This window comes from Pleurodeles waltl, chromosome 6 (genome assembly GCF_031143425.1).
Source record: "Pleurodeles waltl isolate 20211129_DDA chromosome 6, aPleWal1.hap1.20221129, whole genome shotgun sequence".
NCBI lineage: Eukaryota > Metazoa > Chordata > Amphibia > Caudata > Salamandridae > Pleurodeles > Pleurodeles waltl.
Window position 1 is genome coordinate 250,982,514 of NC_090445.1, and position 27,533 is coordinate 251,010,046.

At 44.0% G+C, this 27,533-nt stretch overlaps 1 protein-coding gene across 5 annotated transcripts in view; it reads right to left on the minus strand.

Annotated features, from left to right (window-relative positions):
- KANSL1 (KAT8 regulatory NSL complex subunit 1) overlaps positions 1 to 27,533 on the minus strand; it is an 817,615-nt gene that overhangs the window by 137,638 nt on the left and 652,444 nt on the right. For all 5 annotated transcript variants that reach the window (XM_069238046.1, XM_069238047.1, XM_069238049.1 and 2 more), the window contains one exon: positions 12,329 to 12,386. In XM_069238046.1, the coding sequence (XP_069094147.1) occupies positions 12,329 to 12,386 (58 nt within the window). The remainder of the gene's footprint in view (positions 1 to 12,328; positions 12,387 to 27,533) is intronic.

The following is a 27,533-nucleotide window of genomic DNA, read 5'->3' on the forward strand; positions in this document are numbered from 1 at the left end:
TGGGTCAAAGGTCATGAATGGGGATGCAGCGTCTTTTGCCTTCCTGTCTTTTGACGACTCAGATTTTTTTCAAGGTCTTCTCTCCTTCAGAAACCCATTCGAGGGCTCTGTAGGATTCTTTTTAGTGGTTTCTGCCTGCGGACGGCAAGCGTTTCGACACCAAGACCCCCTTTTGTTGTCACTAAAAAGATTTCTTAGACTCAAGAGGTTTTACAGAGGTCTGTCTCTCTTACATCCTTGTGGATCTTTTTTGGCACCTCCTCTCCGACCTCCATGACGTCCTGGTCACCCTCCGAAGTACCATTCTCTATTTTTCAATGTCTTTGATGCAAAAACCGAGCAGGCGAGGGTGTCCTCACTCCGCTGGTTGACTGGAAGACAAAGATTGCACATGGGATGTTTGTCTTTCTGTGCATATTAATGGTAGCAATTCTTACAAAATTGAAATGGTCTCTTTTTCATCATGCCACACGGGAGCTCCTCGACCGTGCATACACGACGATCTGTTGGTGAAACAAAAATAAAAGCAGCTGCAGCTCACTTCACCCGCTCTGCGATAGAATTTTTTGCAGGAATTCTCCACCTGTCGACTTCCTTCACAGTCTTTTCGCAATGGATCAAAGATACTCGCTTACTTGAAGACGTCTCAACGAAAAAATCCAGAACCAACAATGGAAAAAAAAAAAAGCTGGAGATGACTAAGTGGGGTGGAGACTATCAGAAGAAGTGGCTCAATGTCACAAGGAAACACCAAATTGAGGTTCTGTTGACTCCTACCAAACAAGTGTCGAGAGAGAAGGACTAAAAACATTTAAGGAAAATAGGAGAAAATCCGGACCCAACCACTAAATGGTGGAATAATGCGCAGCATGTGAATCCAGAAAAGATTCACACTGTAAAATTTTAATCCCAAACTTCTCTGCATTGGAGATCCCTCGATAGGCTTTCAGATCGAACATAAAAAAAAAACCATTTAATTGGACGACCAAAGGTGGAAGCTTCCAGAGGAAGCAGGATGACATCACAGAGGATACCAAATGGAGGTGCAGTCAACACCCACCAACAAACAAAAAACTCTTAAAGAGAAGAATCATATAATAGTGAAGAATTCCGGACACAACCATTAGATGACAGAATAACGCACTTACCCAGTGTACATCTGTTCGTGGCATCAGTCGCTGAGATTCACATGGTATGCATGAGCTCGCCATCTGGTGTTGGGTCGGAGTGTTACAAGTTGTTTTTCTTCGAAGAAGTGTTTTCGAGTCACGGGACCGAGTGACTCCTCCTTCTGTGCTCATTGCGCATGGGCGTCGACTCCATCTTCGATTGTTTTCCCCGCAGAGGGTGAGGTAGGAGTTGTACTATAGTAATAGTGCCCGCGCAATGAAAAATGTAAGTATGTACCTATTAAAGGATTAAGTAATATATATACAAATGTACAAAATTGAAGGTAACTTCTGAACTGCTTACAGGCTTCCGGGGAGGTGGGTGGGTCCATGTGAATCTCAGCGACTGATGCCACGAACAGATGTACACTGGGTAAGTGACATTTTCAGTTCGATGGCATCTGTCGCTGTAGATACACATGGTATGCATAGACTAGTAAGCAGTTAGTTCCCCATAAGCGGTGGTTTAGCCTGTAGGAGTAGAAGTTGTCTGAAATAGAGTTCTTAATACAGCTTGACCTACTGTAGCTTGTTGTGCGGATAGCACATCTATACAGTAGTGTTTGGTGAATGTGTGAGGCGTAGACCAAGTGGCTGCCTTACATATTTCCTGCATTGGGATGTTTCCTAAAAAGGCCATTGAAGCACCTTTTTTCCTTGTTGAATGTGCCCTGGGAGTAATGGGCAGTTGTCTTTTTGCTTTAAGGTAGCAGATTTGGATGCATTTAACTATCCATCTGGCTATACCTTGTTTTGATATTGGGTTACCTGCATGAGGTTTTTGGAATGCAATAAATAGCTGTTTAGTTTTTCTGATGTTCTTTGTTCTGTCAATGTAGTACATTAATGCTCTTTTGACATCTAATGTATGTAGTGCTCTTTCAGCCACAGAATCTGGCTGTGGGAAAAATACTGGTAGTTCTACCGTTTGATTTAGATGGAATGGTGAAATAACTTTTGGTAAAAATGTTGGATTAGGTCGTAGGACGACCTTATTTTTATGTATTTGTATAAAAGGCTCTTGTGTTGTGAACGCTTGAATTTCACTTACTCTTCTTAGAGATGTAATGGCGATGAGAAAGGCAACTTTCCAGGTTAGGAATTGTATTCCGCAAGAGTGCATGGGTTCAAAAGGTGGGCCCATGAGTCTTGTTAGAACCACGTTTAGGTTCCATGAAGGAACAGGTGGTGTTCTTGGTGGTATAATTCTTTTAAGCCCTTCTATAAATGCTTTGATAACTGGTATCCTATACAAGGAAGTTGAATAGGTAGTTTGCAGGTATGCAGATATTGCTGCAAGGTGTATTTTAATAGAAGAGAAGGCTAGCTTTGCTTTTTGTAAATGGAGCAAGTAATTTACTATATGTTTTGGAGTTGCATCTAGTGGTTGTATCTGATTATGATGGCAGTACCAAACAAATCTTTTCCACTTACTTGCGTAGCAGTGTCTAGTGGATGGCCTTCTGGCCTGCTTTATGACTTCCATACACTCTTGGCTAAGTTGTAAGTGTCCGAATTCTAGGATTTCAGGAGCCAGATTGCTAGATTCAGCGATGCTGGGTCTGGGTGTCTGATCTGTTGGTTGTGTTGCGTTAACAGATCTGGTTTGTTGGGTAGTTTGATGTGTGGTACTACAGACAGATCTAGCAGTGTTGTGTACCAGGGTTGTCTTGCCCACGTTGGTGCTATTAAAATGAGTTTGAGTTTGTTTTGACTCAATTTGTTTACTAGGTAAGGAAGGAGAGGGAGAGGAGGAAAAGCGTAAGCAAATATTCCTGACCAGTTCATCCATAGGGCATTGCCTTGGGATTGCTTGTGTGGGTATCTGGACGCGAAGTTTTGGCATTTTGCGTTCTCTTTTGTTGCAAATAAGTCTATTTGTGGTGTTCCCCAGAGTGTGAAGTAGTTGTTCAGAATCTGTGGGTGGATTTCCCATTCGTGGACTTGCTGGTGATCTCGAGAGAGATTGTCTGCCAGCTGATTCTGGATCCCCGGAATAAACTGTGCTATTAGACCAATTTGATGGTGGATTGCCCACTTCCATATTTTTTGAGCTAACAAGCTTAACTGCGTTGAATGTGTTCCTCCTTGTTTGTTTAGATAATACATCGTTGTCATGTTGTCTGGTTTGACAAGGATGTATTTGTGGGTTATGATTGGTTGGAAAGCTTTTAGTGCTTGAAAAACTGCTAATAATTCTAGATGATTTATATGCAGTTTTGTTTGATGTATGTTCCATTGTCCTCTTATGTTGTGTTGATTGAGATGTGCTCCCCACCCTGTCATGGAAGCATCTGTTGTTATTACGTACTGTGGCACTGGGTCTTGGAAAGGCCGCCCTATGTTTAAATTTATACTGTTCCACCATAGAAGCGAGAGGTAAGTTTGGCGGTCTAGCAACACCAGATCTAGAAGGTGACCCTGTGCTTGAGACCACTGTGAGGCTAGGCACTGTTGTAAGGGCCTCATGTGCAGTCTTGCGTTTGGGACAATGGCTATGCATGAGGACGTCATGCCTAGGAGCTGTAGTATTGTTCTTGCTTGTATTGTTTGATTTGGAGACATGTGTTGAATGACTCTGTTGAAATTGTGAATTCTTTGTGGAGTTGGCGTTGCTACTCCTTTTGTCGTGTCTATTATGGCTCCTAGATATTGCTGTACTTTGCTTGGCTGAATGTTGGATTTTGCAAAGTTGACGGTGAACCCTAGTTTGTAGAGGGTTTGTATGACTTGATTTGTGTGGTTTGAGCATTGTGTGAGCGAACTGGTTTTGATTAGCCAGTCGTCTAGATACGGGAACACATGTATTTGCTGCCTTCTGATGTGTGCAGCGACTACTGCTAGGCATTTTGTGAATACTCTTGGAGCGGTTGTTAAACCAAAAGGCAATACTTTGAATTGGTAATGTATTCCTTTGAATACAAACCTTAGATATTTCCTGTGTGATTGATGTATTGGTATATGGAAATATGCGTCCTTGAGGTCTAGGGTTGTCATGTAGTTGTGTTTTTTGAGCAATGGTAACACTTCTTGTAGTGTGACCATGTGAAAGTGGTCTGATTTGATGAATGTGTTTACTACTCTGAGGTCTAGAATTGGTCTCAGTGTTTCGTCCTTTTTTGGTATCAAGAAGTACAGTGAATAAACTCCTGTGTTTATTTGTGTGCTTGGTACTAATTCTATTGCATTTTTTTGCAGTAGTGCTTGAACTTCTATCTCTAGAAGCTGTGAATGGTATTTTGATAAATTTTGTGATTTTGGTGGTATGTCTGGGGGGAATTGCAGGAATTCTATGCAATAACCATGTTGGATAATTGCTAGGACCCATGTGTCTGTAGTTATTTTGTCCCATGCTTCGTAATATTGACGTATCCTCCCCCCCACTGGTGTTGTGTGGGAGGGGTGAGTGACGTGTGAGTCACTGCTTGTTGGTAGTGGTTTTGGGGCTTTGAAATCTTCCTCTATTCCTAGGGAATTGCCCCCCTCTATACTGGCCCCGAAAACCTCCCCTGTACTGACCCTGGTAGGTGGGCGGTGCGGACTGTGAGGTGCTAGCTTGTGTGGCCTGACCCCGAAACCCTCCTCTAAAAGGTGTTTTGCGGAAGGTGTTATAAGATCCTCTGCTCTGCGGGGAGTAGAGTGCGCCCATGGCCTTGGCAGTGTCAGTGTCCTTCTTGAGCTTTTCTATGGCTGTGTCGACCTCCGGACCGAACAGAAGTTTTTCGTTGACTGGCATGTTAAGCACTGCCTGCTGAATTTCTGGCTTGAATCCAGACGTTCTGAGCCATGCGTGCCTACGGATGGTAACCGACGTATTAATGGTCCTTGCGGCTGTGTCTGCTGCATCCATGGAGGAGCGTATTTGATTGTTGGAAATGTTTTGACCCTCCTCAACAACCTGTTTTGCTCTTTTTTGCAGATCTTTTGGGAGATGTTCAATGAGATGCTGCATCTCATCCCAGTGGGCTCTGTCGTATCGCGCTAGCAGCGCTTGTGAATTTGCGATGCGCCACTGGTTTGCTGCTTGGACAGCAACCCTCTTCCCGGCTGCATCGAACTTCCTGCTTTCTTTATCTGGGGGAGGTGCATCCCCAGAAGTGTGTGAATTTGCCCGTTTTCTGGCAGCCCCTACCACCACAGAATCTGGTGGCAGCTGAGAGGTGATGAATACAGGGTCCGTAGGAGGCGCCTTATACTTTTTGTCCACCCTAGGCGTTACTGCCCTACTTTTAACTGGCTCCTTGAAAATGTCCTTTGCATGGCGTAGCATGCCTGGGAGCATCGGCAGGCTTTGGTAGGAGCTGTGGGTTGAAGAGAGGGTGTTAAATAAAAAATCATCCTCTACTTGTTCCGAGTGGAGTTCCACATTATGGAATAGTGCTGCTCTAGCCACCACTTGTGAGTAGGCTGTGCTGTCTTCCGGTGGTGATGGCCTAGTTGGGTATGTGTCTGGGCTGTTATCAGACACTGGTGCGTCGTACAAGTCCCACGCATCCTGATCTTGGTCATCGTGGCTCATGGCGGTGTGAACTGGCCAATGTGACGGGGTGTAAGTTGGCGAAGCTGGAGTTACAGGTGGAGGTGAGGGAGGAGGTGTTACCTTTTGTGCTGTTTGTTGCTGAGAAGTAAACTGAAGCGTTCTCTTTCGTTTGACAGGTGGAAGGGTACTGATCTTCCCAGTCCCCTGCTGAATAAAGATACGCTTTTGCGTGTGATCCACGTCAGTGGATTGCAGTTCTTGTTCAAATCTATGTTTCTTCATTTGAGAAGACATAGAATGCTCTTCAGTATAGGAGCCAGAAACAGGGTCTGATGTCGCTTTTTTCGGCTCCGAAAACCCTGTTGATTGTTTTTTCGGCTCCGAGGTAACCTTCCTCTTTTTCTGTGCCGAAAATTCTTGGCCTCTATGGTCTTCAGCGCCACTGTCTCGGCGTCGATCCGTGTCGACACCGAACTCTCGGTGTCGATGCTTCTGTTTAGCACTCTCTCGGTCCCGAGGAGGCTGCGTGCCGGTGTCTCGACCGGAGTCGGACGATCTCGACACTGAATGGGCCTTTTTCGGTGCCGATTGTTGGTCACCGAGAATTTGGGTGGAGCCATGGCCGGTTGGCAGTGGCGTCCCCTGGGCCTTCTTTCCTTTTTTAAGGTCTGATCTCGACGTCTTACTCACAGTTTTTGTAGAGTCTATCTCGTCGGAGTCTGAATCCTGGATGGAAAAGGATTCCTCCTGTTCCTCTTCTGTCTCGAACTGTCGACGCTCCTTTGGCGTGGACGCCATCTGCAGTCTTCTCGCTCGACGGTCGCGCAGAGTTTTTCGGGACCGGAACGCCCGACAGGCCTCACAGGATTCTTCGCTGTGCTCGGGTGACAGGCACAGGTTACAGACCGAGTGTAGGTCCGTATAAGGATATTTGTTGTGGCATTCGGGGCAGAATCGAAACGGGGTCCGTTCCATCGGCGTTGTTCTCCACGCGGTCGGGCCGACTAGGCCCCGACGGGGTGCCGAAATCTACCCCGAAGGGCACCGAAGCGCTTCGATGTTCCACGCGTCGTTGTATGTGTCTATCTCGAACCGGATCGCAACGATACCGTCGAAAATCTTCCGTTTTCAGCTATCTTTCCGTTCCGAAACTCGGAGCGACAGGAACACGTCCGAACCCGATGGCGGAAAGAAAACAATCGAAGATGGAGTCGACGCCCATGCGCAATGAGCACAGAAGGAGGAGTCACTCGGTCCCGTGACTCGAAAACACTTCTTCGAAGAAAAACAACTTGTAACACTCCGACCCAACACCAGATGGCGAGCTCATGCATACCATGTGTATCTACAGCGACAGATGCCATCGAACACAGGGTTTCCTCAGTGAGTGTACGGGTAAAAGCTGACCCCATAACTGTGCTAATTCTTGAACGGCGTGACCAATGATATTCCAAGCTATCAAGTTGCATTAACTCAGACATGATTTTCAAATCAAAATTAATTTAGCATGTTTTGGTGTGCAACATTTACAAAGTTGCCACTTTGTTACCTTTAGTTTCTTGTGCTCTTAAAGGTTGCACAAAGATCCAGTCTACCGTGACAGCTTTCTGCCCTCCTTGGGGGACATGCTAATGACTTCCAGGAAAGAAGACAATAGAATCCCGGCGTGGTGCTGGAGAGAAGTGTAACCTCTCGCCTGCAAGAAGGCACCTGGGTGATAGCCCTAAACGCACGCCTCAAAGGAGAAGTTGCCTTTGAAGGGCAAATGGTAAACACTTGTGAGAGGGGCTGCTCTATAGTATAGTTAGACAGGCTGGCACTAGGAACAGGGAAGAGGAAACCAGTTGTCAAACCAGTTTCTCAGGGGCATGTAGGCCCTTTGGAGTCACACCTCTGGGTTGGGCTAGGAAGCTCTGGATGCAGAGAGAGAGGGATTCTGCCAGGTTTGAAGTGGGCAGAATAGTGTATCTTGGGATAGCCGGATTCCGCACTTCACAGGACGTGCTCATCGGGGAAGGGCACCTAGTAGTCCATTGGCTACCAACAGCATCCTATCCAGAGGACATTTTCTGACCATAACAGTCCCTTTTGCACCCCAAACTCAGACCTCGACTGGAGTGGAAGGACCAAAGGAGGACTGCTCTGCTGCACTGTGGAACCAATAAAGAGGCTGCACCAACATGGATAGAACCTGCTGATCCTTGTGGCTAGCAAAGGAGAGGGACTATGACTGCTATGCCCTGGTGTAGTCGTTGTCTCCGGAGCCCAGCTGAAGAAAGACACCCAAGTGTCAGATGGTTGACCTGTTTGCAGCACATGGCCAAAACAGCTGAAGAGGCTAGCTGGGACAAGTTGGTAGCCTCATCAAAATGCTGTTTCTCATCGCCATGTAGCACCAGAGACCAGGGTATCCCAAGTTGCACTCACGTCCGCTATACCTGGGAGAGTCATTGCATACAGCTAGGTCGCCCCAATGCCAAGTTATGGCCCAGGAAAGATATGGCTGCTAAAGCGATGTCAGGTGACTGGTAGCCCAGTGGTGACTGGACTTCTGCCAGAATCAATAGGACTTTGACCTCTGTGGCCATGACCATGCTAATGAGTACGTGTACCAAGGAAGACATCCATTGACCACATAGCATCCTACAACATCTCTTATCTTGTATCACTTGCATCAGGACAACTTCAATAGGAACCTACAGTAAAGGGATAAAAGTGCCTGAAACTGACTTAAGACTGTACTTTCAACCATGTGTCAACCTTGCTGGTCCCCATGATGGTAGCCTAAAGAAACTTTAAATAACAGCATTTACAATTGTCCAAAGCTTTTCTTGAAAAAGTTTTTTAAGTGTGAAATTTGTCAAATGTGCCATTGCTTGTTCATGGTTAGGTGAAAAGTAAATATTTACAATAATTTGTAAAATCTATATCTCCAGAACACTCTGATCGATCTTTTTCATTGTGGTGTCTAAAAACACTCAAATTTTACAAATTGCTGCCAGATTTGAGTGTTTTGTGTATTTCTTATTCAATTGTTTTGGTGCGGTTTAAATGCTTGTTCCTTTGTGTAAGCCTTGTTGCTCAGAGCCACAGCTACCTAGGGTAGAACTGAAGGTTTGACAAGAACTACTGGGCTTACAGGAGTTGGAAAGAATGTTACACAGTGAGGTCACACAACCACACCATGTAACACTCCCCATTTCCTCACAGCCATCAATCTGGGGATCATGATAGCAAACATCCTTTCACCCCCAAAAAAATATTAGCTGTCTCTTGTCCCCAGTCAATTTCAATGAGTGGGACCCCGACCACTTGGCCACAGATGACATAAAGCTAAGAAACTGTCTAGGCATTTCAAAGTCCCACAAAACTACAATGTGTGTGTTGTCCACATTAAGACTTTAGCGCAAATCCAAAAGAACAAATAAGCTCAGGTACATTAGATTTAAATAAGTCCGGGCATCCCATCAGGACAGGAAGCATTGTACTTGGGCAACACAATAATATCATCTCTATCCTCTTAACCCTGAAAGGTGATTGCTTTTGAGCCCTGTCACTATCCTTTGTATGCAGATACCACTGCAGAGTTGGGTGCATTGCAAATACCTTTAATGTCACTAAACCATAAGTCATGCAGAATACTAGAAAACAGTGAAGGCCCTGCTTGCATTTTGAATAAAGGGCAGTTGACAGCCTCACAAAACAGAGCTATCCCTGGAGCTACTTGCCTAAATAGGCTGATCCAATGCCTCACACTGCAAAAAAATAGTTAACGGTTTGAGACCTTTTTTATATGCAGTGCAGCAAATGCCAACCCCTGATTGGCTCCTCAGTTTCTAGTTCTTGACCCTGGAGCACAAGTTATCAAATCATTTGAAGGCCTGACTCGTGAAGATTTCGCCATGCTGGCCAACAATGATCTAACAGTCACAAACAGATGGGAACTAACAATACACAGCTTAATACCATGGGAGTTTTTCCTTACGGGCCCTGTCAAATGCTGAGCTTAATTCCATAAAGACCATATGTAAGGCATCTTGCTTGGCAGCTGTATTTGTTTGACAACGAGGTAAAGATTAAGGCATTGGTCAACAGTCCCTAAACAAAAAATGTATTGAACATTAGAGAAAATATTACCTTCTTTGGCCCATATCACCAGCCTAATCAGTACCATCCACCCAATTAGCTTTAGTACAGAACACATCAAACGTATGGAGCGGTAACATCCAGGGTCAGATCTGTTACCCTTCTTAAATACTGGCAATATCACTGATGTTGACTAAGTTTTAGGTAGTGTCATATACATGGGTAATCATTGGGTCCAGAGCAGTACATTAGATTTAAATGAATTCAAGGGCACCCCATCAGGACCAGGAGCTCAGTTATAGATGTAATTTAGATATAATGGACCTGGATTCGAGGTTGAGCCCTGAGGGCTCCAAAGCTTAGCATCTTGTCACTAAATGTGAACAGTTTTAAGAACACTACCTGTGATCCATTACTTCAAAATGATGTAAGCCATCTTAGTTCTAAGTCTTTCACACAGTGAGTGATGCAAAATGGTATCAAAAGCAGAAGTTAGATCTAATAATATCAAAACTATTGCTGCCTAAAATCATGTGCATGTCATCAATGACAGCTAGCACAGCAGCCTTGGTGGTGTGTAATTGTTGGAATGCAATTTGGTTAACGTACAAATGACTGTTGGACTTAATGTAGAAAGATAGGTTTCTGCAGGGGGTTCATCCCCTTCTCCATTATCTGACCTGGAAATGGTTGGAGAAACACCTTTGCATCAGCTGCTGGCTTTTTTTTTTTTTTTTAAGTATGGAACCACCCAAGCTTACTTTTATCCCTGCAGTACTATTATTGATATAAGGGCACAATTGCGTAAGGCGAAGGGCTATTAGCTCCCTTGCCAACTTCAATGCAAGATAAGGGTCATCAGAGGAGCCAAATAAAATCATGTCCATGTAAGGTATAACCTCTTCTAAACTGAAAGCTGAAAAAGGCTCATAGTTTGCGAGTTTTGAGAAGGCTTGCAGAGTTACTAAGATAGCACCATCTCATTGTAGGCCTTAAATGACAATGAAAGTAAAATGGAGCCACCTTTAATCAAAGAACCATGAATATTTTATAGTTTAACACTCAAAGAGGGTGAAAATAGACTCAGGAAAACTAAGACGGCAGCTCAAGTGGTTTTAAACCTTGAAACTTACCCGTGAGTGGTTACTGTTGGATCGGATGGTTATTTATCTTCGCTGACTTACAGGACGTTTTGTACAGCTTCAGTTCAGTGAGATACATCCGTTTTGTCTTTAATCAATAATCCACCCTCAAGCACCCTTCTTATACTTCGCAGTGGTCTTTAGAAACCGTCAATTCTGCAGAGTACTATGGGGCAGAAGTCATTCTCTTAAGAAATGTCAGTTTCTCATGCACCACGGAGCCTAAAGCCATGTTAACTGCATTACCAAATTGCATAACCATGGACTCGCCATCCTCTGGTGGTCCTTCACTAAGCATGTCTGTCTTAAGGCTATCTTTAATCAACCAACACCAAGAGTGAGAGATTAATGGTCTATCCTTAGCAAGGGTCTGAGAACTATTGTTGACTACCATAAAAAGAGAAGTGGAGCCCAAAATGGTCTGTCAAAGAGAAATGTATTAGATGTAATAGAACACAAGTATCAAGTGTTAAGAAAATCCCGTCAGGTAAATGACTCACTTGGTGCGTGAGTAACAAGACCAGTTGTTTTATCCTAAAGGAGTTTAAAGAGCTGAATAGGGCACACACTTTAACAGACTCAAACTCCAGTCAAAGGTTAAAATCACCTAGTAAAATACATTTACTCAATTTATAGAAATAATGCACCCCCAGATCGCCTAAATCTTCGCAAACAATCACAGCAGATCATGGAGGCAATAGACTAAGAAAGGTCATTATAGAGGGGCGGTCACCTGAAGATGGAACTTGAGCATTACAGATGCCTCTGACATGGGGCCCTCAGTCATGCTTAGCTTCACACAAGCTCTTGCGATAATCACCATGTCCTACCGGTTTTCCCCTTAATAATCATAATAATGTTTCCAGCTCTGTCTTCATGTTGCCATTTCCCCATGTGCATGGGAGCTAAACAAAGTGCTGTCTGAAAAAGGAAGACTCAGTATCCTAGGTTGAGCCTATGGCTTGAGGAGTGTAAGACTTAGGAAAGATGATGAACAAAAAGAAACGGAATTGGCCAACATAGCCTTTTGTAGGCTGTTTATTACACATTAAATAAGATATGGCTTTTCTCTGGATCCTACGTTTGGGTAAGACAATTCAGTGCCCGTGATTATCAATGGTGATCCCCAGAAGATTAAGTTTTACAGATATTAAAGAATTCCAAGATTTTTTTTCCAGTTGCAGTGCTCTAAATATTTCACTACTTAAACTAGAAAACACAAGTTATGTAGATGGGAGAGCAACAAAGCAAACAGGATTAAACCAAAAATACCGGCATTTTCTCATGCTTGCTCCAAACATTCACATTTGGTATCATAATAAACACAACATGTGATCACATTTGTACCTGAAATAAAGGAAGTTGCCATCTACTCTGGCTCTTAACAAGACCCATCTGTTATTGGTTTGCAAAAATATTCTACATTTAAAAATCAAGACAAAGAGCATTACCTCTTCATGGTCTTCCTCAGGATCTCCACTGAGAGGGCTAATGTCTACTTCACGCCAGCTGGAACAAACATAATAAATGCATCAGAAAGAGAATCAGAAACAAATATGATTAGGTAACATCCCAGTCTAAAATGGCATGCCTGTTAGCCACAAAGTAGGAACACCACCGAAAGGTGGAGCATTAGAAAATCTCAATGACCAAAGCATTATACAGATATTACTGTTAGATGTTTACTTCTTAAAGGCAAATAGCGAGCAACTTGTTTCTAGGCTTGTACTCCTGAACTTCAATCACCTGAATGTGACCTTATTTTTAGCTGGAGAATGTAAAAATGAGGGCTACTAGAGCCACATCAAAGTAAACAGGAAGAAGACAAATATAGTGGCTTAAAGGGGAGTGAATAAACCCCCAAAGGATGCGGTCTTGAGAAATTAGCTACAATAAACAGTGATGTCTTGGCCAGTCTCAAAAGGTACATTCCTAAACTTAAATCCTGCCCATCTCCATCCTCCTGCGATCCCTGAAATGAAATCTAAAATATCACCGATTGCCACACCAGTCAGAATCCCTAAGTGCTTCTATCTGAAAATCTAGCAGTTATTGAGGCCACTCAACTCTCTTCTGAAGCGAGTCATTGTTGATATTTTAATACCACCGTCTCATTCCAAGTAGACAATCGGGAGCAGTTCTAACTTTCAACAACATAAGATTTGGGTGTTTTCTGCTTTGTCCTTAATAGACTTTCAAGAGGCGCTGTAGTTGGTGACTGAAGGAAGCCAAATATTCTTCCAGAGGCTCCTCTCCAGAAGACCAATGTGACAAGTTGATTTAAGTGCCCTAAACATTTGCTTCACAGCAAAAGATTATTTCCACATTTGTCTGTACAACTGATTTTAGACACTTTATAACTGTGTTACCATGTCATTTTGAAAAGTGGCAAAAAATGAAAAATTCAATGTCATCCCAAGGAATTTGAAAGCTATGGTTATTTCCAAGGTCTGTTTTTCTAGCATCCATGGACTACACATAGTTGTTTGGGGGAAAAAGAAAAAATAAGACTATCTTAGATTTTGTTGTGTTAATTTGCATATTTTGTGCACAGTACTTGTTCACAATTTAACTGTAAGCCCATGATGCTTTTACTTCTTGCAATGATGGAATTGTTCACATTTGGAAGCACAGGAATGTTAGTTTGATTCAATCATTGCATGTAGGTTGAGGCTGACGTTATTGTATCAGACATTTTTACTCATCTATAGACTGAATAACAAGAGCCATAATGCAACTTTGTTTAGTTCCTCTGTTTGCATTAAATGGTTTACTTCTTGTGTCTTAGATGCCTACTCTGACCTGTAATGAAAATGTCACTTACCCAGTGTACATCTGTTCGTGGCATCAGTCGCTGGAGATTCACATGTTCTGCATAGCTCGCCATCTGGTGTTGGGTCGGAGTGTTACAAGTTGTTTTTCTTCGAAGAAGTCTTTCGAGTCACGGGACCGAGTGACTCCTCCTTCTGTCTCCATTGCGCATGGGCGTCGACTCCATCTTCGATTGTTTTCCCCGCAGAGGGTGAGGTAGGAGTTGTGTTGTAGTAATAGTGCCCATGCAATGGAGTGACTAAGTATGTACCTATTTAAGGTTAAAATAATATATATACAAATGTACAAAGTTGAAGCTAACTTCCAAACTGCTACAGGCTCCCGGGGAGGTGGGTGGGCACATGTGAATCTCCAGCGACTGATGCCACGAACAGATGTACACTGGGTAAGTGACATTTTCAGTTCGATGGCATCTGTCGCTGTAGATACACATGTTCTGCATAGACTAGTAAGCAGTTATCTCCCCAAAAGCGGTGGCTCAGCCTGTAGGAATGGAAGTGGTTTGAAATAATGTTCTTAACACGGCTTGACCTACTGTGGCTTGCTGTGCGGATAACACGTCTACACAGTAGTGCTTGGTGAACGTGTGTGGCGTAGACCATGTGGCTGCCTTACATATTTCTTGCATTGGGATGTTTCCTAGAAAGGCCATGGTAGCACCTTTTTTTCTGGTTGAGTGTGCCCTTGGTGTAATGGGCAGTTGTCGTTTTGCTTTAAGGTAGCAGATTTGGATGCATTTAACTATCCATCTGGCTATACCTTGTTTTGATATTGGGTTTCCTGCATGAGGTTTTTGGAATGCAATAAATAGTTGTTTAGTCTTTCTGATGTTTTTCGTTCTGTCAATGTAGTACATTAATGCTCTTTTGACATCTAATGTATGTAGTGCCCTCTCAGCTACGGAATCTGGCTGTGGGAAGAACACTGGTAGTTCCACTGTTTGATTTAGGTGGAACGGTGAAATAACCTTTGGTAAAAATTTAGGATTAGTCCTTAGGACGACTTTATTTTTGTGTAGTTGTATAAAAGGTTCTTGTATTGTAAACGCCTGAATTTCGCTTACTCTTCTTAGAGATGTAATGGCGATGAGAAATGCAACCTTCCAGGTTAGGAACTGTATTTCGCAAGAGTGCATGGGTTCAAAAGGTGGACCCATGAGTCTTGTTAAGACAACATTTAAGTTCCATGAAGGAACAGGTGGTGTTCTTGGTGGTATAATTGTTTTAAGGCCTTCCATGAATGCTTTAATGACTGGTATCCTATATAGGGAAGTTGAATAGGTAGTCTGCAGGTATGCAGATATTGCCGCAATGTGTATTTTAATGGGAGAGAAGGCTAGGTTAGATTTTTGTAAGTGAAGCAAGTAACCCACTACGTCCTTTGGAGTTGCGTGTAAAGGTTGGATCTGATTATGATGGCAGTAGCAGACAAACCTCTTCCATTTACTTGCATAGCAGTGCCTAGTGGACGGCCTTCTGGCTTGCTTTATGACGTCCATACATTCTTGGGTAAGTTGTAAGTGTCTGAATTCTAGGATTTCAGGAGCCAGATTGCTAGATTCAGCGATGCTGGATCTGGATGTCTGATCTGTTGGTTGTGTTGTGTTAACAGATCCGGCCTGTTGGGCAATTTGATGTGGGGTACTACTGATAGGTCTAGCAGTGTTGTGTACCAGGGTTGCCTTGCCCAAGTTGGTGCTATTAAAATTAGTTTGAGTTTGTTTTGACTCAATTTGTTTACCAGATAAGGAAGGAGAGGGAGAGGAGGAAAAGCGTAGGCAAATATCCCTGACCAGTTCATCCATAGGGCATTGCCTTGGGACTGCCTGTGTGAGTATCTGGATGCGAAGTTTTGGCATTTTGCGTTCTCTCTTGTTGCAAACAAGTCTACTTGAGGTGTTCCCCAGAGTCTGAAGTAAGTGTTTAGAATTTGGGGGTGAATTTCCCATTCGTGGACCTGTTGGTGATCTCGAGAGATTGTCTGCAAGTTGATTCTGGATCCCTGGAATAAACTGCGCTATTAGGCGAATGTGGTTGTGAATTGCCCATCGCCATATCTTCTGTGCTAGAAGGCTCAACTGCGTTGTGTGTCCCCCCCCTGTTTGTTTAGATAATACATTGTTGTCATGTTGTCCGTTTTGACAAGAATGTATTTGTGAGTTATAATTGGTTGGAAAGCCCTTAATGCTTGAAAAACTGCTAGCATTTCTAGGTGATTTATATGCAGTTTTGTTTGATGTACGTTCCACTGTCCTTGTATGCTGTGTTGATCGAGGTGTGCTCCCCACCCCGTCATGGAAGCATCTGTTGTTATTACGTATTGTGGCACTGGGTCTTGGAATGGCTGCCCTTTGTTTAAATTTATACTGTTCCACCATAGAAGCGAGAGGTAAGTTTGGCGGTCTATCAACACCAGATCTAGAAGGTGACCCTGTGCTTGTGACCATTGTGATGCTAGGCACTGTTGTAAGGGCCTCATGTGTAGTCTTGCGTTCGGGACAATGGCTATGCATGAAGACATCATGCCTAGGAGTTGTAATATCAACTTTGCCTGTATTGTTTGTGTTGGATACATGCGTTGTATGATCTTGTTGAAATTTTGAATTCTTTGAGGACTTGGAGTGGCTACTCCTTTTGTTGTGTCTATTATGGCTCCCAGGTATTGTTGTACTTTGCACGGCAAAATGTTGGATTTTGCAAAGTTGACGGTGAAACCTAGTTTGTAGAGGGTTTGTATGATTTGATTTGTGTGTTGTAAGCACTTTGTTAGTGAATTGGTTTTGATTAGCCAGTCGTCTAGATACGGGAATACATGTATTTGCTGCCTTCTGATGTGTGCAGCCACTACTGCTAGACATTTTGTAAAGACTCTTGGTGCGGTTGTTAAACCAAAAGGCAATACTTTGAATTGGTAATGTATTCCTTTGAATACGAAATGTAGGTATTTCCTGTGCGACGGATGTATTGGTATATGGAAATACGCGTCTTTGAGGTCTAAGGTTGTCATGTAGTCCTGCAGTTTTAGCAATGGTAACACTTCTTGTAGCGTGACCATGTGAAAGTGGTCTGATTTGATGTAGGTGTTTAGTATTCTGAGGTCTAGGATTGGTCTCAGTGTTTTGTCCTTTTTTGGTATTAAGAAGTACAGTGAATAGACTCCTGTGTTTGTTTGTGTGTTTGGTACTAATTCGATTGCATTCTTTTGCAATAGTGCTTGAACTTCTATTTCCAGAAGTTCGGAATGTTGTTTTGATAAATTCTGTGCTTTTGGTGGTATGTTTGGAGGGAATTGTAGGAATTCTATGCAATAACCATGTTGGATAATTGCTAAGACCCAAGTGTCTGTAGTTATTTCCTCCCATGCTTTGTAATAATGACCTATTCTTCCCCCCACTGGTGTTGAGTGGAGGGGGTGAGTGACATCTGAGTCACTGCTTGGTTGTAGGGGTTTTGGGGCTTTGAAATTTTCCTCTATTCCTAGGTAATTGCCCTCCTCTGTATTGGCCCCGAAAGCCTCCCCTGTACTGTCCCTGGTAGCTGGACGGTGTTGCCTGCGAGGTGCTGGCTTGTGTGGCCTGACCCCGAAACCCCCCTCTAAAGGGTGTCTTGCGGAAGGTGCTGTAGGTTCCTCTGCTCTGCGGGGAGTAGAGTGCGCCCATGGCTTTAGCAGTGTCAGTGTCTTTTTTAAGTTTTTCGATTGCCGTGTCCACTTCTGGTCCGAACAGTTGTTTTTCGTTGAATGGCATATTGAGCACTGCCTGCTGTATCTCTGGTTTGAACCCAGACGTTCTTAGCCATGCGTGCCTTCTAATGGTCACAGATGTATTAATTGTTCTTGCAGCTGTGTCTGCTGCGTCCATAGAAGATCGTATCTGGTTATTTGATATGTTCTGTCCTTCCTCAACCACCTGCTTTGCCCTCTTTTGTAGTTCCTTGGGAAGATGCTCGATGAGGTGTTGCATCTCATCCCAATGGGCTCTGTCCTAGCGCGCAAGTAGTGCTTGAGAGTTAGCGATGCGCCACTGGTTTGCAGCTTGTACTGCGACTCTTTTCCCAGCTGCATCGAACTTGCGGCTCTCTTTATCTGGGGGTGGTGCATCCCCAGATGTGTGGGAGTTGGCTCTTTTCTGAGCTGCTACTACTACGACGGAATCTGGTGGCAGCTGTGTGGTGATGAAAACAGGGTCTGTAGGAGGTGCCTTATACTTCTTTTCCACCCTTGGCGTTATTGCCCTACTTTTGACCGGCTCCTTGAATATTTCCTTTGCGTGCCGAAGCATACCTGGCAGCATAGGCAGGCTTTGGTAGGAGCTGTGGGTGGAGGAGAGGGTGTTGAATAAAAAGTCATCCTCGACTTGTTCTGAGTGGAGGTTTACGTTGTGGAATTGTGCTGCTCTAGCCACCACTTGAGAGTATGCTGAGCTGTCTTCTGGTGGTGAGGGCTTTGTTGGATATGCCTCCGGACTGTTGTCCGACACTGGGGCGTCATATAAGTCCCAAGCGTCTTGATCCTGGTCACCTTGGCTCATGGTGGTGTGAGCCGGGGAATGTGACGGAGTTTGCGCTGGTGAGACGTTAATTACAGGTGGAGGAGAGGGTGGCGGAGTCACCTTTTTCACCATTTTTGTTTGTGGCGCCTGGTCTGTTTGAAACTCCAGTCTCCTTTTTCTCCTAATAGGGGGAAGGGTGCTTATTCTTCCCGTTCCCTGCTGTATGAAAATACGTTTTTGCGTATGGTCCACTTCGGTGGATTGCAGCTCTTCCTCAAACCTATGCTTTCGCATCTGAGAGGACAGTGATTGTTCCTCTGTATAAGAGCCTGGACCTGGGTCGGTTACGGGTTGTTTCGGCACCGAAACCCTGCCTGTATCTCTTTTCAGCTCCGAGGTGGCTTTTTTCTTTTTTGGAGTCGAGACCTCTCGGCGTCGATCTTCGTCGGTGCCGCTGTCTCGGCGTCGAGCCGCTTCTACACCGCTATCTCGTTGTCTCGACCGGAGTCGGACAATCTCGGCACTGTTTTGGCCTTTTTCGGTGCCAATGGTCGGTCACCGAATTTATGGGTGGAGCCATGGCCTGGTGGCAGTGGCGTCCCCTGGGCCTTGTCACTTTTCTTCTGTGTTGTTTTCGACGTCTTACTCACGGTTCTTTGATCGTCGAATTCCTCGGAGTCCGATTCGTGGATCGAAAAGGTTTCTTCTTCCTCTTGTTCCTCGAACTCTCGGTGCGCTGTCGGCGTGGACGCCATCTGAAGTCTCCTGGCTCGACGGTCACGGAGTGTCTTTCGGGACCGGAACGCACGACAGGCCTCGCAAGTCTCTTCACTGTGCTCAGGTGACAGGCACAGGTTACAGACCAAATGTTGGTCTGTATACGGGTATTTGTTGTGGCATTTGGGACAAAAACGGAACGGGGTCCGTTCCATCGACGTTGTTCGACACGCGGTCGGGCCGACCAGGCCCCGACGGGGGATCGAAAACTACCCCGAAGGGCACCGGAGCGCGTCGATCTTCGATGCGGTGTTGAATCTAACTACGCCGATCCCGAACGCAACAATACCGACGAAAATCTTCCGATATTAACTAACTTTCCGTTCCGAAACTCGGAGCGACAGGAACACGTCCGAACCCGATGGCGGAAAGAAAACAATCGAAGATGGAGTCGACGCCCATGCGCAATAGAGACAGAAGGAGGAGTCACTTGGTCCCGTGACTCGAAAGACTTCTTCGAAGAAAAACAACTTGTAACACTCCGACACAACACCAGATGGCGAGCTATGCAGAACATGTGTATCTACAGCGACAGATGCCATCGAACCTTAGAGTCCAAGTAAAGCATAACCATGATTTAAAGGAGGGGAGAGCGGCAACCCTATGTTTCTCTGTTGGGACCAAAGGGGTTACCTATTAACCAGATTGAAAGTTTGTGAGAAGTCATGAAAAGCTGCAAACGGGGATCTCAGAACAAAAAAAACAATGACAAAGACAATATATGGTAGATGGTAATGAGGTCGCACCTAAAGCCTCTCTAAATCAGGCTCATAATGCTGTCAGCTGTTCCAAGATTATTTTAGCGAAGCTTATTTTCCCCATGTCAATAAAGCTTATGGGCAGTAAAGAATGGGATCTGACATCTTGTATTTCTTGCAGAGTGGCACTATTACGCTGGTCTTCCAGGACTCTGGAAATGAAACGTTGTTGGTTATTTAAAAAAAAAAAAAAAAATCATAATCCCTTAGAGGGAAAGGGTGATCACCAGTCTGCATTATGAATGAAGCACTCAGACGAGACCTTATTTGGTAGTGGCGCTTTGTTTTAAAAAAAAAGTGTTTATACCCCCCCCCCCTGTAACCTTTCTATTTTGAACGAGGTGATTACGTTTGCTTGTCTGTCGGTGAGACTGTCAGTGTAAAATTTTGTGCTGAAATACTGTCCATTTCACCACTGGGATACTGCTGTTCACTTGAGAGTGCAATTAGAGACTACAACACCTTAGAATCATTAGGAGCTCTGGCATCCCTGAACAGCAACCATTATCACCCATCACATATTTTACTTGATTTGTTTTTCTCATTATTTCACAAACCACTGAGCTGTTTGATGCCTTTTGCATTACCTATCCTCAGGGCTTATTGCAGAACTGATTTTGCTAGTTGCTACTCTGATCAGCAAGGGTATGAAGCTTTCAAATACCTCAGACTGTAATGACTGCTGTGGATGATGCGACGCAAGGAGTTTATTTACTGCAAGGTTAAACAAATGAACCTGATTGTCTAACAGAAACCTTTACAGAACATTCTGTTTAATAGATTCTCAAAGTAGCCTACTTTTATTTATTATTTAGATGTCTGCCCAGCTTGGATATGCAGCTTGTGTCTCTTTCATGAAGTTTAGAAATAGCCAATTATGGTTGCCCTCTAGATGACAAGGTATGGGTTGGGTCCTCACGGCAGCTGCATTACAATTCATCACCAAACAAGGTTGGGGCTACAGAGGCATGTGCTGGATCTGTATTTGCATTAGACACCAAACAATTCTTGAAAAGGGATTTTTTCAGCACTGGCTCGGAAACCGATGAGGGGGGTAATTGTGACACCCCATGCTCTCCTGGCTTCATCATACTTCTATCCCTGCCCTCTACCTGTTCCTTGTTGTGCATACAATTGCATTGCAGAAGTTTGTCAAAGCTCAAGCGGGATGAACTGCTTGCAGACGTCAATCTTGCAGCTGATCTGCAAGCCTCAGGAGTTTCTCTGAGATACTTGGTGAAGTTTGTATTGCTGAAGAGGCATTGCCCAGAGGCTCCTAGGATGACATGACTCTAGGCTCATGAACGGCAAGGATTTGGACATAAAATAAATGATTAGGTCACCACCCTCTATTTTGCAATCACTGCCAATAATGTTCCTGAAGATTAGGAACCATGCTTTTGCAGTTATCTATTTCTCCCAGAATTTTATATCTTAGTGTCCTAGTCAGGAAGAGACTTTGTAAGTGGGAGAATGCCTTGTTTATCTGGAGAGGGTCTTGGTAGTGGCTCTCTAATGTTTACCATGAAGGCTGGTTGGTTCCTGGGTACATACATTATTTTGTGAGCTTGTCAACTGTGGATTAATAACGGATAGCTGCTGGTTAAACCTGTTGGTGCAGGCTGCTAATTTGCTTGTGGTGCCTCATTACCCTGCAGTATACTACAATTCAATCTTGGATTGTGTTTGAGGAATTGTAATTCTGCTTTGTGAAAGTGTGTTCTGTGATAATGTAGTGGTGGTCATTTAACCGATTGCTTATGTTGGGCTTAAAGATTCAGGTCCCTAATTCTGCTCACTTCCATTATAGCAGTGAAATTAACTGCAGTAGTTCTTTTACAACTTTGTGGGTCCACTACTCGCTTTCTTGGGCTTTAACGACTTGCACCTATGGGCTTCTGCAGGGAGACTGTGCATTTCCTGTCAATTTCTTGTTTAGTCAGACACCTGATTTTGAGCAGGTTTTGAAACTATTATCTGAAAATGGGCAAGAGAGACGCCAGGTCTTCTTCACAAAGCTAATGGGTAAACACTGGCCTTTGCCTACTAGGAAGCAATCTTTTTTGGTGGTCCACTCAGGTATCTGAATTTCATTTACTATTTTTATGTTTTTCCTTAAGAATGTTACTTCTCCAGTTTTTTTGTTAAGCAAATCTAACACTTCTTAATTATTTTGCGAGTCCAAGCTTTCAGGCGTTTTGTTTTTTTAACACTGGTGATATTTAAGTTCCTCTCTGCTTAGAAAGTTGACTTTTAGCAGTGAGTTGGCTGGGCTCCAGAGTTCAGCCCGGGCTGCAGAATTCAGCCCAGTATAAGGTCAGTGTTGTGCCTTAACCACACTGGAGACCACAAAGTTAGGTTCAAAAGAATAAGTTACTTACCTTCAGTAACGCATTATCCGATAGAGACTAGCTGCAGATTCCTTACCTTTGATTTTGCCAGCCGTCAGACTGGATCCGGAAACTTTTGCTGAGCAACAACCCTTGTGGCTCCATTCGTCTCTGCGAGGCATTGTAATTTATGTCACGGCCGCCTATATAGGCACCACTCAGGCGTCAGTTACTTTTACCACAACTTTCCATGCCAGAAGCGCAGAGCCGTGATGTAGGAAGCTGGCTTGGTGTTTTGTGGACACCTATGGTGCTGGCATCTTATAACCGATCCAGGGAACCCCTATTAATGAATATAGGCAATGTCTAGGAAGCCAGGGCTCTCAAGAGGTAGCTGTGGATGAGCAGCCAAGCCTTATCTAGGAGACATGCAAAGCTTATGTAATACCACAGTGTTACAAAAATAAAGGGACTTTATTACAAAGACACTACACTAAAGTACTTATAGGCAGTCCCTTAACTGGAGGTACGTACACACTATGGAAAATGTCACTTACCCAGTGTACATCTGTTCGTGGCATGAGACGCTGCAGATTCACATGCTGTGCATTATCCTGCCATCTAGTGTTGGGCTCGGAGTGTTACAAGTTGTTTTTCTTTGAAGAAGTCTTTTCGAGTCACGAGACCGAGGGACTCCTCCCTTTCGGCTCCATTGTGCATGGGCGTTGACTCCATCTTAGATTGTTTTTCCCGCAGAGGGTGAGGTAGGAGTTGTGTATATAGTAAAGGTGCCCATGCAATGGAGTAAGTATGTATGTACATAATGTGATTAAAAGTGATATATATTTACAAATTTACAAGTTTTATCAACATATAATATATAGTTTTCATCAACTTAAAACGGCTACAGGCTCCCGGGGAGGCGGGAGGGCGCATGTGAATCTGCAGCGTCTCATGCCACGAACAGATGTACACTGGGTAAGTGACATTTTTGCGTTCGATGGTATGTGTAGCTGCAGATACACATGCTGTGCATAGACTAGTAAGCAGTTACTCCCCAAAAGCGGTGGCTTAGCCTGTAGGAGTTGAAGTTGTTTGAAATAACGTTTGTAATACTGCCTGTTCTACTGTGGCTTGTTGTGTTGATAACACATCTACACAGTAGTGTTTTGTGACTGTATGAGGCGTAGACCATGTGGCTGCCTTACATATTTCAGTCATAGGTAAATTTCCTAGAAAGGCCATTATGGCGCCTTTCTTTCTAGTGGAGTGTGCCTTTGGGGTAATAGGCAGTTCTCTCTTTGCTTTAATATAGCAGGCTTGAATACATTTCACTATCCATCTGGCAATGCCTTGTTTGGATATTGGATTTCCTGCATGAGGTTTTTGTAAGGCTACAAACAATTGTTTTGTCTTGCAAAATTGTTTTGTTCTATCAATGTAATACATTAGTGCTCTTTTAATGTCTAATGTATGTATTTCGGCTACTGAGTCTGGCTGTGGAAAAAAGACTGGGAGTTCCACTGTTTGGTTTAGGTGGAACGGTGATATAACTTTTGGTAAAAAGTTTGGATTTGTGCGTAGAACCACTTTATGTTTGTGTATTTGTATAAAGGGTTCTTGTATAGTAAATGCTTGTATTTCACTTACTCTTCTAAGAGATGTGATAGCTATTAGGAAGGCAACTTTCCAGGTTAAGTACTGCATTTCACAAGAGTGCATGGGTTCAAATGGTGGACCCATGAGTTGTGTTAATACAATATTAAGGCTCCATGAGGGAACTGGTGGTGTTCATGGGGGTAAGATTCTCTTTAGACCCTCCATAAATGCTTCGATGACTGGGATTCTAAAGAGTGATGTTGAATGTGTAATCTGCAGATAAGCAGATATTGCTAAGAGATGTATTTTAATGGACGAAAAAGCTAGATTTTACTTTTGTAAGTGTAATAGGTAGCTTACAATGTTTTTTTGCGGACGCATGTAGTGGTTGAATTTGATTATTATGGCAGTAATAAACAAATCTTTTCCATTTATTTGCGTAACAATGTCTTGTAGTAGGTTTTCTTGCTTGTTTAATGACCTCCATACATTCTTGTGTAAGGTCTAGATGTCCAAATTCAAAGATTTCAGGAGCCAGATTGCTAAATTGAGCGATGCTGGGCTCGGGTGTGTGATCTGTTGTTTGTGTTGAGTTAACAGATCTGGCCTGTTTGGTAGTTTAATATGAGGTACTACTGACAGATCTAGTAGTGTTGTGTACCATGGCTGGCGAGCCTAAGTTGGTGCTATTAGTATTAGTTTGAGTTTGTTTTGACTCAATTTGTTTACTAGATACGGAAGGAGTGGGAGAGGGGGAAAAGCGTAAGCAAATATCCCTGACCAACTCATCCATAACGCATTGCCCTTGGAGTGAGGGTGCGGATACCTGGACGTGAAGTTTTGGCATTTTGCGTTTTCTTTTGTTGGGAATAGGTCTATTCGTGGTGTTCCCCAGCTTTGAAAGTAAGTTTGTAGTACCTGGGGATGAATTTCCCATTCGTGGGTTTGTTGGTGATCTCGACTGAGATTGTCGGCCAACTGGTTTTGAATTCCTGGGATGTATTGTGCTATTAGGCGAATGTGATTGTGAATCGCCCAATGCCAAATCTTTTGTGCTAAGAGACACAGCTGTGATGAGTGTGTCCCTCCCTGTTTGTTTAGGTAATACATTGTTGTCATGTTGTCTGTTTTGACAAGAATGTGTTTGTGGGCTATTATCGGTTGAAATGCTTTCAATGCTAGAAATACTGCTAGCAGTTCCAGATGATTTATATGAAGTTGGCTTTGTTGAGCATCCCATTGTCCCGGAATGCTGTGCTGGTTGAGGTGTGCTCCCCACCCTACCATGGAAGCATCTGTTGTGATCACGTATTGAGGCACAGGGTCTTGGAATGGCCGCCCTTGGTTTAAATTTATAGGATTCCACCATTGAAGCGAGGATTGTGTTTGGCGGTCTATCAACACTAGATCTTGAAGTTGACCCTGTGCTTGTGTCCATTGTGTTGCTAGGCACTGTTGTAAGGGCTGCATGTGTAGTCTTGCGTTTGGGACAATGGCTATGCATGAAGACATCATGCCTAGAAGTTTCATCACAAACCTCTTGATAGTGTTGGTTTGGGTGCATGTTTAGTATTACATTTTGGAATGCTTGTACCCTTTGTGGACTTGGAGTGGCAATCCCTTTTTGTGTGTTGATTGTTGCTCCTAAGTATTGTTGTGTTTGACACGGTTGTAGATGTGATTTTTGGTAGTTTATAGAGAACCCTAGCTTGTGAAGGTTTTCTATGACGTATTTTGTGTGTTGAATACATTGTTGCTGAGGGCTGGTTTTTATTAACCAATCGTCTAAGTAAGGGAATACGTGCATGTGCTGCCTCCTGATATGAGCAGCTACTACCGCAAGGCATTTTGTGAATACTCTTGGTGCTGTTGTTATCCCGAACTGTAACACTTTGAATTGGTAATGCACACCTTGGATTACAAACCTTAAGTATCCTTGAGATCTAATGTTGACATGTAGTCCTGTTGTTTGAGTAAGGGAATCACATCTTGAAGTGTCACCATGTGAAAGTGATCTGATTTGATGTAAAGATTTAGTGTTCTGAGGTCTAATATGGGTCTCAGTGTTTTGTCCTTTTTTGGAATTAGGAAATACAGGGAGTAAACACCTGTTCCTTTTTGATGATTGGGTACTAGTTCTATTGCTTCTTTTTGTAACAACGCTTGGACTTCTAGTTGTAACACATCTAAGTGTTGTTTGGACATGTTGTGTGCTCTTGGAGGCACATTTGGTGGTATTTGTAGGAATTCTATGCAATAACCATGTTGGATAATGGCTAGGACCCACGAGTCTGCAGTTGTGTTTCCAATTTTGGTAATAATCTGTGAGTCTCCCCCCCCCCCCACTGGTGGTGTGTGTTGGGGGTTTGTGACGTTGGAGTCACTGTTTAGTTTGTGGTGTTTTGGGGCTTTGGAATTTCCCTGTTGTTTTAGGGAACTGTCCACCCCTATATTGTCCCCTGAAGTCTCCTCTTTGGTATTGGCCCTGGTATGTGGGACTGGCCTGTGAGGTGGAGGGTTCTGTGCTTTGGGCCCGAAACCCCCATCTAAAGTATGGCTTCCTAAAACTGCCTCTGCTCTGTGGGGAGTAGAGCGCTCCCATGGCTTTGGCCGTGTCAGTGTCTTTCTTTAGTTTGTCTATTGCTGTATCCGCCTCCGGTCCAAACAACTGTTGTCCGTTGAATGGCATATTCAGCCCAGCCTGCTGGATCTCTGGCTTAAATCCGGAGGTCCGTAGCCACGCGTGTCTCCGAATGGTGACCGCCGTGTTTACAGTTCTGGCCGCCGTGTCTGCTGCGTCCACAGCCGACCTTATTTGATTGTTGGAGATGGTTTGGCCCTCCTCTACAACCTGTTGGGCACGCTTTTGGAACTCTTTGGGAAGGTGTTCAATGAAATGTTGCATTTCGTCCCAATGTGCCCTGTCTTATCTTGCCAATAGGGCCTGCGAATTGGCAATTCGCCATTGATTGGCTGCCTGTGCTGCCACCCTTTTGCCTACAGCATCGAATTTCTGACTTTCTTTGTCGGTGGTGGTGCATCCCCAGAAGTTTGTGAGTTTGCCCTTTTCCGGGCTGCTCCCACTACCACTGAATAAGGAGTCAGCTGTTGCGTAATGTATACAGGGTCCGTAGGGGGAGGTTTATATTTCTTTTCCACCCTAGGTGTTATGGCTCTGCTCTTGACTGGGTCTTGAAACACCTGTTTGGCATGTTTTAACATGCCTGGTAACATTGGCAAACTTTGGTATTGGTTATGTGTTGATGACAGTGTATTGAACAAGAAGTCATCTTCTATAGGTTCTGAATGCAATGCTACATTATGAAAAGTAGCCGCCCTGGAAACCACCTGCATGTAAGCAGTACTGTCTTCTGGTGGTGATGGCCTTGCCGGGTAGCAATCCGGACTATTAGAGACTGCTGCATCGTACAGATCCCATGCATCTGGATCATACTGGCTCATCCCTGTGTGCGTTGGTGACTGCACCATCGGTGGTGTTGCTACTGGGGACAGATGTGGTGAAGCCGGTGGCTGTGGAGAAAACTGTGGTGGTGTTTTTTTCTTTAGTCACTTTTGCTTTTGGCTGCATTTCTGCCTCATGGAATGCGAGCTTCCGCTTCATCTTATTGGGGGGAAGTGTACTTATTTTTCCCGTGTCCTTCTGTATATGGAGCCTCCTCTGTGTATGGTCTGGCTCTCCCATCCCAAGTTCTTGTTCAAACCTGTGGCCCTGTAATTATGAGGAAAGGTCCTGTTCGTCCGTATAGGAGCTTTGTTTCGGCTCCGAAACTTTTTCTGTAGTCTTTTTCGGTTCCGAAGAAACCTTTTTGGCTTTCGGGGTACCGATTTCTCTGTGACAAGTATATTCGGA